Source organism: Larimichthys crocea, chromosome X (assembly GCF_000972845.2).
Source record: "Larimichthys crocea isolate SSNF chromosome X, L_crocea_2.0, whole genome shotgun sequence".
NCBI classification, from domain to species: domain Eukaryota; kingdom Metazoa; phylum Chordata; class Actinopteri; family Sciaenidae; genus Larimichthys; species Larimichthys crocea.
This window is the reverse complement of record NC_040020.1, coordinates 30,364,069-30,376,409: the sequence shown is the minus strand read 5'-3', so window position 1 is coordinate 30,376,409 and position 12,341 is coordinate 30,364,069. Positions and strand designations below refer to the sequence as shown.

The 12,341-nt window shown below is 39.8% G+C and overlaps 1 protein-coding gene across 2 annotated transcripts; it reads right to left on the bottom strand.

The window, feature by feature from the left end:
- Positions 1-3,659: 3,659 nt before the first annotated feature.
- ift27 (intraflagellar transport 27 homolog (Chlamydomonas)) lies at positions 3,660-11,837 on the bottom strand. Of its 2 annotated transcripts, none has more exons than XM_027283507.1 (7): positions 11,640-11,837; positions 10,690-10,769; positions 5,940-5,999; positions 5,557-5,616; positions 5,240-5,357; positions 4,044-4,159; positions 3,660-3,934 (listed from the first exon to the last, which is right to left on the bottom strand). In XM_027283507.1, exons 1-7 carry the CDS (start codon positions 11,671-11,673, stop codon positions 3,830-3,832), a joined length of 573 nt encoding a protein of 190 aa, XP_027139308.1. In that variant the 5' UTR covers positions 11,674-11,837; the 3' UTR covers positions 3,660-3,829. The 2 variants fall into 2 exon arrangements, with proteins under 2 accessions (XP_027139308.1, XP_019109339.2); XM_019253794.2 differs by having other exon boundaries at positions 3,663-3,934; positions 4,050-4,159; positions 11,640-11,833.
- Positions 11,838-12,341: the final 504 nt, after the last annotated feature.

Sequence of the window (12,341 nt, the reverse complement as noted above, 5' to 3'; positions counted from 1 at the left end):
TGTGATTAAAAAAATATTTGCTGTTATGGAGGTGAGCTTAGAGGTGTCATGGCTGATTTTTATTTTACTGCAATTGAGACAGGAAAGGTAGCAGATCTGGGGGAACAGCTGCTGTGTCCTCCCTTACCTGCAATTAGCAAGCTTTTTAGGTCACGGACAGTTAGGGGCTATGGAACAAGCCATGCTTAGACACACACACACACACACGCAGGCAGATACACACACCAAACGAGATGGACCAAGTTGAGGTCAATTCAATCAAATTACTACATTAATATGAGTTAGCATAATTTACAGTTACGGTATAATGGTGTAATTTGGTCCTATCGCTGTGGGGCACGACTGATATGTACTGCAAAGGAACATGGGAAAAGGCACAGAGAACATCATTATTTAAAAACAATTAGTGTTAAGGACAGGAAACGGACAAAAAAGGAGAGAATGTCACCAGACAGACAGACAAAGAGATGATGTGCAGGAAAAATTTCTGAGGAGAAAAACAGCAAGTGCAGGTGTAAAATATCAACTGGAAATCTATGCCCTGTGCTCAGGCTGTGTCAAGAATACAAACCTGTGTTTGTTTGGGTGAGGGGCACTGCAGTGAAATATAGCCGATATAAAACCTTGCACAGATATTATATGTAGAGATGCACAGATATGTACACTATGGGCTAATTGCAAGTTGTCGATGTTGTAACGAGCACAGCAAGAATCATTTGTAAAAAATTTGCACATATGGTTGCATGACATTTCTGGGTAAATCGAGTGTAAACAAATTAGGTTTAATCCCAACATAGTAATTAGCGCTTAAGGTGTTTACTTAACTTTTGGTATTTGTGGCAGCATGAGAGGATTTGGAATTCAGCTGCTCGGGCTCTGCTTTGATTAATTTATGATAATTGCCTATGAACATCTACCCTCATGATAATCGACCTGTCAATACCACATGAATGACAATTTCTGTTTTAAAGCTGTGATGTAGGTGTAGATCACAGATGCATGGAAGCACCACTCCCAAAATGTATTGCACCATTAAGGATGCGATATCATATGAAACTTTGTATTCATTTTTCATACACTGTTGAAAGAATTACTGGCTGCACATCCGTTTGTCCACAGACAGTACTCTTTTACAGTAATATTTTCAATCATGCATGAAAAACTGTGATTAAAAGCTCTAATAAGAACATTCAGAATGTAAATCTAGGACGCCCTTTTAATGAGGCTGAGATACATGCAGGACACATTTTTATATGCCAAGCTTCCAACATGGTAACGATCAAAGCATAACCAGGCGAGCTGCTGTACGGCTGCGCAAACAAACATCGCTAACATATGTAGCAGCACTTTTAAACTGAGTATGCCGATATTGATCTTAAAGGTCCAGTGTGTTAGGTCCTTTCAAGCATGTAGAAAGAACTAGGGTGGCAGTGAAACATGCAAAAAATGTAAAAGGCCCTACCTGGAGCTATTGTCTATTATATGCCACTGTAGAAACATGGTGGATCATCATGGTGTACTTTCGTTATATTATATTCAATTCCTGCCATATCCCTAAATGTTAAGACACTGGACCTTTAAGAATGCGCAACCTTTTGTCTGTACCCGTTTCAGTCACTTGATAGAGCATGGCAGCAATATACTACAGTACATCTGTGCCCACTGGGGCCACGCATACTAAAATGCAAGCACTTGTATGCACCCTAAAATTACTTATATGCATCTACCTAATGGCACATGTAAGCATTAATATGTAAGACATGAATAGTTTTTAAATATACATTACTGGGCTGCTGAGTACTGCAAAAAGTCCCTGTATTAATTATTATATTTCATAACATGAATAACATTCTCCATTGTATATAATCAGAAGTAACACAAATGCATCCCCAATATGAATTTATTTAAACTATGGTCTGCATCAGTGATCTTGACCTGCATGAAAAGCATCTGTGTCAGTACTTGTTTTAACTTGACACACACTAAGTGGACCACCAGACCAGTTTTAAATCATCCCCCTGTCAGAAACATCACAAACTTGACCTCTATCACCTGCTGCAGACCTCTCGGCTTTGAACGGGAGTGGCACCGACCACTGTTGCCCTCTCTTGTGGCTAAAAGGTGAACAGCAGTTGTTCCTGCTGTGCTATAGGTCTGCTTCAAGGGAGCAAACCTGCTTCGAATACTAATTATCGGGAGTGAATTACTGCGTTTAGTATGGGCAGATGACTGAGCACCCTGAAGTGTATAAAGCTACTAAAACAGGCTTGTCTCAACATTTCATGATTGCTGACCAGCAGTTTCAATATCTGCGGAAATGAAGAAGTCTCTCCCAGAGCAACAGCCCACACTCTATCCTGAGTTATTAAACTATATTCCCAAGACAGGACGCTTAACTTTAAATGAACAGAAGACAAACTTTAGGATACCCTTAGAATTATTTTTTCAGGATGGTTGAGAGCTTGTGTTACACCTTTGTGTATGTACGTTTGCAATAATACCTCAAGTCTAAGTCAGAGCTCCAGGGACCTACTGCAGTTGGCAATGGCACACACATTACACACATTTATATGCACGTTGGCGGGCACAAATAAAAGAAACAGGTGTATAATCTACATGCTGAGACACAAAGCACCCTAATGTGAGAGACAGCAATTATTTGGATTTTGTACCCATACGCCTTGAAAAAAAAAAGATGTGCAGAAACTCTTATACACGCAAATAGACATTATAGACACACACAAAAAAACAGAAAGACAGAAAGAAAGAGAAGGAGAAAGATCCTAATTGCTATAATTATGATCACCCACTCAAGGAGTGAAAACATTGTGTTGCAATAACAATTAAGTGTTAAAAACAGATTCTGTAAAGAAGCTCACTGGAAATCATTTTTCAGGAAAGAGTTTCCCAGTAAGCTACTTTATGCATCATCTAGTAACCCTTTATGTCGTACATTTCTCAACAAATTTGTTGGTATAGAGAGCTGAAAGAAAAAACTAATCAAACATTTTCACTGTCACAAATTCAGTGACAGCGTTTCCTAAAGTGTTTCATGATTATTAGACACTGCAGTCACTTCCGATGTAGTGCGTAATGAGATAAAAACCATTGTGTCTAGCTTGAACCAGCGCGCCCTCATTTGAATGGTGGCAGCTGGTCTGAGAGGCAGGGAAAGAACAAAGACATGGCTTTGACCTGGTTTGAATGGGAGACTGCTAATTAGAACGGTGATTACTGGTTGTTAGTGCCACGCCAGGGACATGCCTAAAATGATGTGAGAGAGCTCGGAGGTTAACGCAACGAGAGAGACAGAGAGAGGGAGAGAGAGAGAGAGAGAGAGAGAGAGAGAGAGAGAGAGAGAGAGAAAGATAGAGAGAGGGAGAGAGAGAGGCAGCAAGCAAGGTTTTAAAAAAAGAAACAATGCAGCAAAAAACTGATACACAGAGAAAGTGAGACAGACAGAAGAGGACAAAGAAAGTGAGAAAGAGACAGAGGGAGATGAAGAGAAAAAAGAACAACGTGACACTGAGATTACAAGAACACAAAAATGGGGAGATGTGGTAAATAAGGATAAGCTTGAATCTCTGTCTGCCTAAAATCAGGAACAGACATCTCTGCAGAGGAGAGGAGAGGAGAAACAACGCAGCTATTATTATAGAAAAACTTTTATTCATTAAATTTCATCCTGAACAAACCACCCTGTAGTACAAATGAACACAGGGATTCTTTGAATCATCTCATATGCTTATTGTTATGTTATCTATAAAAATTATTTAACTGTCTGTGTTGATTACTGAATGTTTCTCTGTGTGAGAATAGGGCCGGTGGTCTAGCCTGGACTCAGGTTCTGGATAGTCTCGCGACGTTCTTGGTAGAGAGAGTGGAAGGCCCGTGCTAGACTGAGGAGTGGCGCATCGCAGTTCTCCCTCTCCTTCTGCAAGAGATGAACATGAACGCACAGTGATGGGTGAGACAGACCCAGCCTGGTACACCTTATTCAGAAAGCCAAATAAGAAGACACCATCATTTTCATGTTGAAATACTCTTACAGCTGATGTTTCGTGGTACTCCAACCCCTGGCTTTGGGCCCATTCCTGGGCCACAGATGCCTGGACCTCCCTTCTAGCAGACAGGTCTGACTTGTTGCCTACCAGGACACCTGAGACACACACAAATACACAAATAAAAGTCACATGAAAAGGATAGAACCTGTATTACTTAATGATTGTTTATAAGGCCTCAAATAGCTGATGGTCATTTGATTACATTATGATCTATGATCCAATGTGTGAGACATCTTGTCTTGGAAAAAAAGAGTTACTGAATGTTTGCTTGTTACTTACATGAAATGGTTAAAAGATCACATCAGAAAAATACAAAAAAAATATGTTTGAGATACGTCTCCATATTCACAATGTTCATCATATTTACTGTAAAATGCATCATGAATGTTGTGGTCACAATTTAAGAACTCAATTAAAAAATGTATTTGTCATTAAAAAAGAGAAAACAATACAACATCTCATATTTCTGTCACAGCTGTTTCTGAACTGTTCCCCTAACTAGATATTACATAACTCTTTCAAAACACCAAAAAAACAAACAAAATATCACAAACAAAATAAGTTTTTCCATTCATTTCAGTGGGGGTGGTCCGTTTCCACATTGGCAGTCTGCAACGCAGGGGGGTCAGCAAAAAACTGCACCGGCGTGCGGGAGAGAAGTTGATCCAGATCCAACTTTTGGGAAAAACTGAGCCCCACGTCACGCTCCGCAAGCCAATCAGACACTCAGATCGATCAAACCTCAACAGACAGCCTGAAATGTCTCTGAGACTATCCAGGTGGATTCATGGACTAAACTCTGATAATCTACCTGTGTGTGTGTGTTCTGACTTTGTTTATTTCATGTACCCAGCTTCTAATTCTGAGTCTGACTGAGAAGGAGTTTAATTTGATTTGTGTCTGATGGTTTGAGAGAGAGAGAGAGAGAGAGAGAGAGAGAGAAGAGAATGCAGCTTTTGAGGTCGAGAGACATAGAGATAACAAGCTAACGGGTAAGTATACAGCGCCGGCCTCGATAAAGCTGTTAATCAGTGAAATAAAAAGTTATTTCCTGATTTTTTCAGTTACATTCAGTATAGACACGCCCACAGCAAACCCCCCCCCCACCGCCAGACAATCCTGCTACGCGTTGCTGCGATCCCTGATCCTGTGTGAATGCACGCTTAGGCTGTTACCTGGAAGGTGGAGACCCTGGCAGTGTGCATGAACTCTCTCTATCCAGTGGCTGCAGTTGGCAAAAGACTGCTCACTGGTCAGGTCAAAAACCAGGCACAACAACGACAGCTCTCCCCACTATGGTTAGGGAAGGTGACGGGTGGGACAGAAAATGAGGTAGACAAGTTAGTATCACATCTGCTTACTTTGTTCTTCTTCTGTGACAAAATACGTCAGTAGCTCCCCTGTTTTTGTACTCAGTGTGAGGATGTGGAGCTCTTGATGATGACATCCACTAGTTTCATGCAAAAGAAGAAGAAGAAAAAAAAAAACTCACCATTTTTTCACAGGCTTCCACTAATGTCTGCTTGCCTGCAGAGTCTATGATGTAGAGCTCCTGGAGGGGAAAGGCGAGAAGAGAAGGGAAGGGAAGAGGTGTTATACATGGAGATTTAGTCAAATTACATGGTTTTAAACTTCCTATTTTCTTTGGCAATGACATTAATGTTCTTCCTACAACGATGCCCTATTGCTTACTGAATACAGATGAGAAACTAACAATATTAAATGTCTGGGAAAATTTCTTTCACACTGAGTGATGGATTCTAATTCTCACCACCCACCTTCGGTGATTTAGCAACTTTAATTATATATTTAAAAAAAATTAAGCCCAAAACGGTGGCGGACACAGAATGAAGAATAGACAATGGCTGGACTCACCACACTGTCGTTGGTCTCTGGGATGTTCACACATTTCATTAGCAGCTCTACTCCGGTTGTCTGCCGAACAAATAACCAACCAACCGACCAAGATGTTAATTATAATGTTGTTTATGTAATGTAAAGCTAAAAGATGCCCTCCCTTCTTTATGAAGAAAAATGTGACTGTAAAAAAAACATCTGCCATTTGGTGTATGTGAAGAGAAGAGAAGAGAAGAGAAGAGAAGAGAAGAGAAGAGAAGAGAAGAGAAGAGAAGAGAAGAGAAGAGAAGAGACATTTGGCTGTCACAGAGTTGACACCATACACAGCAGCACAACAAACTGTCTGGTTTGATTTATTGTTAATGTCTAAACATAAGCATCACTAATTAGCAGCTTGGCTTGGCTTGAAAGCAGCTTCACCACCCCGATGTTCAAATTCTGACCAAACCCTCTCTCCTGTGTCTCCATTACTCTGAAACACGTATTATTCCTAATGTCTCAATAAAGAAAAATGCCTTTAGGGACGCGACAGCTCTGTTTAAGTCTGAGAATGATACAAGCCCCATTTGGACCCAGCAGTGGCAACAATTAAGACATAGTGAGAATCTTACTGAAAATCTGGAGAGTCGATGTTTACAAGCTGGTAAGTTTGGCTGTGGTTTTGTACAGTCTCCAGTCATTTCGGCAGATCACTGGCATTGCCTAGAAGTTGTTTTCCATTCTATAATTTTGCCTGGTAAACAGTGCATACCAGCTGAGGTTTGACACATAGGTGGTGGAGAACTTTTAGAAATGAATACAGGCCATTTGGAGGAGGGTGACACTGAATGAATCCAGAATGTGTGGAAGACAGACTTCCTGCTGCATTGTCGTTTCAGAAGAGGATGAGTATTGGCTGAAATTGTATCCAATTCGAGAACTGAGTTTCATTACTGAACTCACAATGGAATAAACACATTTTTACTACCAAACACTTCCTATTTCGCCGACATTAATTGATCTTTAGGCCACTTCAGAACAGTGCGAACAATCTTTAAATACAACAATGCAGCAGACCAACATCAGCATTCATTTGGAGTCCACTTGATGAATGCATGTATAAATAAAACAGTGAGTTAAAATACACTACAAACGTCCATAGAGCTGATTCTCAGTGGATTTATCACCAGAAGTGACCTCCTTTTACATGCAAGCAATCATGTGATCGATTGTTAATATTAAAATATATTAACTTAAGCCTCAAATGTTGCCCACAAACAAGCAGCTATACAACATCTGTTTTACCGAAATAAAACTATTAAAACTAAAGATTTGTAGGAACTATGTGATCAAAGAATAAGTAAAAGAATTATGAGTCTGACCAAACATTCAGCGCATTTTTGGAACATAAATCTCAGACTAAAATGACACGATATGGTGTTTCTCTGCTGTTTAAAGAAAGCGTAGCTGGAGCTTTGGTGCAGAGGTTGGTTATAAGTAGTTGAGGCTTTGTTAAACAAATACAGGACAAATAGAGGAGGTAGATATAAAAGGAGATAGACTGAAGGCAGTAAAGGGTAAGGAGGATATAATGAATATGGTCTTAGATGCACGTTCTTCCAAGCTCTGAGATCTAACGAAGTCCTAAGTGGGCTGGATGGCCGCCTTTTGCCACCATGTATCCACCGGTATGAGATCAGTGGTGACCTTGGAGAAGCAAGTCGAGGTTTTTTCACATCAACACTAAATTCTAAATTGATCTGATCTCCTGAGCTCACGCTTACTTGAGCATGTCAAATTCTGGAGACTAAAAAGCCCAAAACACACACACACACACACACACACACACACACACACACACACACACACACACACACACATACTTTCCACGCTTGCTGCCTCTGTGAATCACTTACACACACAGACACACCTCAGACCAACATTTACCTGATTCATACACAGAAACAGTTCATAACAAGAATCCGATGGTACACACACACACAAACGATGCGGCGGCCCGACTTTCGGAGCGGTCTAATGAGCTGGTGTGATGCACAGGATGCCTCTCGCTGGAATGTCAATGAGGCCCTATTAGTAACAAATAAGCTTGGAATATTGCTAACGGGCTGTCTGACATTTTCAAAGCAGGACGTGATCGGAATGGCCGACAGCCTCCGCTACCCTTCAAAATCAAAAGTTGAAGAACATGAGGGATGACTGAGGTGTCTGCACAGGGAATAACTCTTCAATGTGCTGGTTTCTTTTTCACATTAGTCACAATGGAAAGGACACACTGTTCCCTGTTTCCTTCTGCAGTGAAATCATAGAAGAAAATCCAACCTGACACATTTAGCACTGCTTACAACTGATATTTGTAATGCGTTGCCAAGTCATGGGTGTTAGTTGATGTGTTTATACTGGTATACTGTAAGTACGCAGGAAGTGATAGAAACAACAGTAATATTTTAGCTTTATTGAGCTAAGGATAACAGCAAAATCAAGTCAAAATGAAAGTCTCCTTTGGAACATGAATGTGCTCAGCAGATTTGTCCATTCGGATTGCTTACGTATGTGGAGATTCTGTGCAAATTGTGGAAAGGTCAGGGGCCATCAAAGATTCAAAGATTCAACCACTGGGAACCATTATTATCAGATTAGCAGATATAAAAAACATAAAGTATAGGGTCATTAGGATGTTTTACTCTGGCAACAGAACAGGACAAAAGGTAAAAAAAAAGACAAAAAGGGAATTCGAAATTCTTCTTTTGGGACTACGAATACTAAATTTCTATGTGAATTTGACCAGTAGGTGTTGAGGTATTTCTAAAGCTTTTAAATGTCCAGGTCTCAATTCAGAAGATAACTGAAATCTGGATAATATTCACCTTCTTGGAAAGTGATCTCCATAACAACACTTAATATACATATTCATTTCTGAAAGGTGGAGTTCGACTTACACTTGGCGTCAGGTGAGCAGTTAAGAGTTAAAGGTTAAAAATGTTTGAAATAATATCAAACAAGCGGCTGGTTTCAAATGGGTTTTTTCACAGTTGCATAGCAACAGAAGAGACCATGACCAGCAATTTCCCATGAGCATTTGTTTCAGTGCATCCAGCTAATAAAGTGGTATCTAGTGGACACAGGGCTTTGATCTGGTACACATCCTAACCTGCATGCCTCTCCTCTTGTTCTCAATGTGACATCCATTCTCCATTTTTATATAACATGGATTTTATTTTTTATTTTATTTTACAGAATTGTATTCATTTGTTTTTCTATATTATCAAGAAGTATAGATGTGTTCCAGCTTGCCTGGAGTTAAGCAAGCATGTACAGTACACTAGACCAGTGTGAATTAGAAATGCACCACTATTGCAGCGCCTTTTAACTTCAGCATGAACGGACACGTACTGCATCACAAACAAGTGCGTGTATACTGTAAACCTATGGAGTGTGTGCGTGCTTGTTAAGTACCTGTTCTGGTGGCTTTCCAGAATCCTGCTGTATTAATTATCGACGTTCCTGTCACCTCAGAACCCCAATACTGTTGACACAGCAAGAGCTGAACACACACACACACACACACACTTGGCTCTTGTCCAGTATTTTACCCACCAACCTGTTTTATACCTTAACCAGCTACAGAGCTTAATAGTAAACTCACGAATGAATGTGTGTAAGGTGCGCTAGCGCATATAATTATGTTCACAAATGCATACACTGCACCTGCATTCAGCCGCATGTGTCATTTAGTCAGTAAACCCTTGAAACTTTGACAGAGGGAATCGGTGAGTAGCCATGACCTCGTATATCACAGAGTCAGGTTAATGACATAGTTCCCTCCCTAGTGTAGATTAGCATAAATAATGCAGATTAGCCTTCTCTGCGGCAGCATTAATTGGCACATTATGCTGTTTTGAACTTCAGCGATTCCTGTGGTACATTCAGGAGACCTCTGCAGGTTCCGGAAAAGCTTGCAAGCAGTTCGACCAAAGGAACTACATATGTAATATGATCAGGATTATCGGTGACTATAATTAGTCTTGATGATTTGCAACTGATACGAAATGACATAATTCAATCACCTCAGGCAAAATGCACTAATATTAAATTGGATATTTCAAAAATTGCCTAATTCTGAAAGTACTGTTGAGTACATATTACTACACATGACAATTATGCAACCCTGCTCCAACTTTAATATACTTTTATTGCTTCTCATCGTGCTCTATAATAGAGCCTAGAAGATCTGTACAGTACTTCAGTACTCTCTAGTACTGCAGTGGGTCTCCATTAAACTTAATCTGAAGATAAGACAAGACAAATATGTGCCAACTGAAGCGGCAGACTTTGCTGATTAACTCACCGATTAGTTGCTGTTGTATCAGGAAGGAATGAACAACTGAATACTGGATAAGTATCGCAGCACTTCATAGTAAATGAATCAGGTTATTCCCAACATACTGCTGTCTGTTCAAGGCTGGCATTAAACCAGAATTAAGCTTCACCAACTGCTCCTTAAAAAAAAAAAATAATTCAAAATCTCAGTTACTGCAGCTGAATTTAAAAATATAAGCCTGTGGCTAGACTCAATCCCTAAATCCCTCGAACAGTTATTTTACAACCCGCTTCCTCTGTTATGATTGTGTGACTTGAATACAACACAGTGTATCCTTATTATTATTACGAGGCCTGCTATGTATTTGGATATATGTGGCAGCATTACACACACACACACAGGTATCAAACCTGCAAGCGTTTATTTCCCTTGTGTTGTTATTGCTCTCACCAAGCTGTAGTTCTTCTGGAACAGAGTACCATCACTGTGGAACATGTGGGACAGTGCACTTTTCCCCACTGCAGCGTCTCCTACACACACAAACACACACATATATAAGAGAAAGACAGACACAAACATTTATGAATCAGTCTTAAAGTCGTGTAAAGTAAAGAATAAATACGTGTTTACTTTTGTTAATTAAAAAAAAAAATAATGTCAGGCAGAGTTTGAATGTTGGTATCACCAAATGTCCCTGCTGCTGTCAGACTGACCTGCACCACCTGATCATGTTGTAGTCTCCTGTTCATGTCTCACTGCATTTTATTTTTTTTCTATTTTATTTTATTTATACCTTGAAATTATTATTGATATCATGGTCACTTACTTTTGTAATATTATTTATATCATGGTCACCACTCTTGCAATAATATTACTATTTGTATCACGGCCACTTTCATTATATTTATATACACAGTATTTCTTACACTATGGTCACTTTACACTACAATACTCTTTTTATATATCATGCCACTTCTATCCTCAGTACTTGTCTGTTTTGAAGGTTGATTTTTTTTTCGTGTTTATTGTGTTTTTTTTACTTTTTCTACTTTTTTCTAATCCTGTAGTGTATGCTACACTTTCCTCTGCTGCTGTAACAAGTAAATTCCCTCGTGGTGGGATGAATAAAGTATACCTAATCTAAATGATCAGATATAGCACCAGCATTTTTTCATTTGTTTGCTGTCATATCATTGTAAGTAGTACTGAAAGAGAGTGGTCAGTAAATGTTGTGCTTGGCTGCACTGAAACTAATGAACCTTCAGTTCTTGCTCGTTTCGGAAAGGACTGTTTATTTATTTATTTATTTATCTCTGCTGTTTTAACGAACTGGACTACGAAGGGTTTGGTTAGCTTTAGCCCTCGTACATATACGGATTGACTTTTTACAAAAACCTTACCGACAAGCAGACACCTCGCTCTCAACTTCACCATTACAGTGGATAACTCGCAGGCACTCTAAGTAAACTTTGTGTGTTGCATGAATGAAACAAAACAATCTCTATCTTCGTGTTTTTAGCCGTCCACGCATTGAAACATCGTCTTCCCTGCACCTCGGCAACATGGACACAATGCTCTTGTCTCTTAGCAACCAGCCACAGAAGCGTTTCATTGGATCGGCCAGCGAGCACGTACAGCGAGTTGCTGTGCTGTCATTGGTTGGTTGTGATGACGTAGAAGAGGGGGGTCTATTTGGGGTTATTTTTCCCCTGAGCATGTCTGTCAGGCAAGCCTGTACAGCCTGCGTGCAGTTACCGCAGCTAATAATCAAAATTGGCGTGCCGAGAGCATGGGTGTATTATCGAAAAGCCCTATCATATCGGCAATACAAAGAGTAAGAAGTGTCTAGGGGCTGGTTTATGGTTAGACAGGCGAGATGTTTCAAAGCAACGCCGAGTAAGACCACCAGAGGGCGGGCTTTCTGCCCACATATCACAACACATATCAGTCACATTTTGACACGGATTTGTTTTTCTTTTACAATTACATCTTTGTTCGTTTTTGACATAAAAATGTATCCCCAACTAAATATGACAATACACCTAATCTCTTAGTTATATAACAGATTTACTGAAACATCATTCTGGTTGAATCAACTTGTT

What these genes read in the sequence shown, in the direction of transcription:
- ift27 (XM_027283507.1), bottom strand. Translation starts at nt 11,673, where the DNA reads ATGGTGAAGTTGAGAGCGAGGTGTCTGCTTGTCG. An exon ending in TCCAGAAGAACTACAGCTTG is followed by an intron (nt 6,000 to 10,689) that starts GTGAGAGCAATA and finishes TTTGTTCGGCAG; the next exon opens with ACAACCGGAGTAGAGCTGCT. An exon ending in TGGAAGCCTGTGAAAAAATG is followed by an intron (nt 5,358 to 5,556) that starts GTGAGTTTTTTT and finishes CCCTAACCATAG; the next exon opens with TGGGGAGAGCTGTCGTTGTT.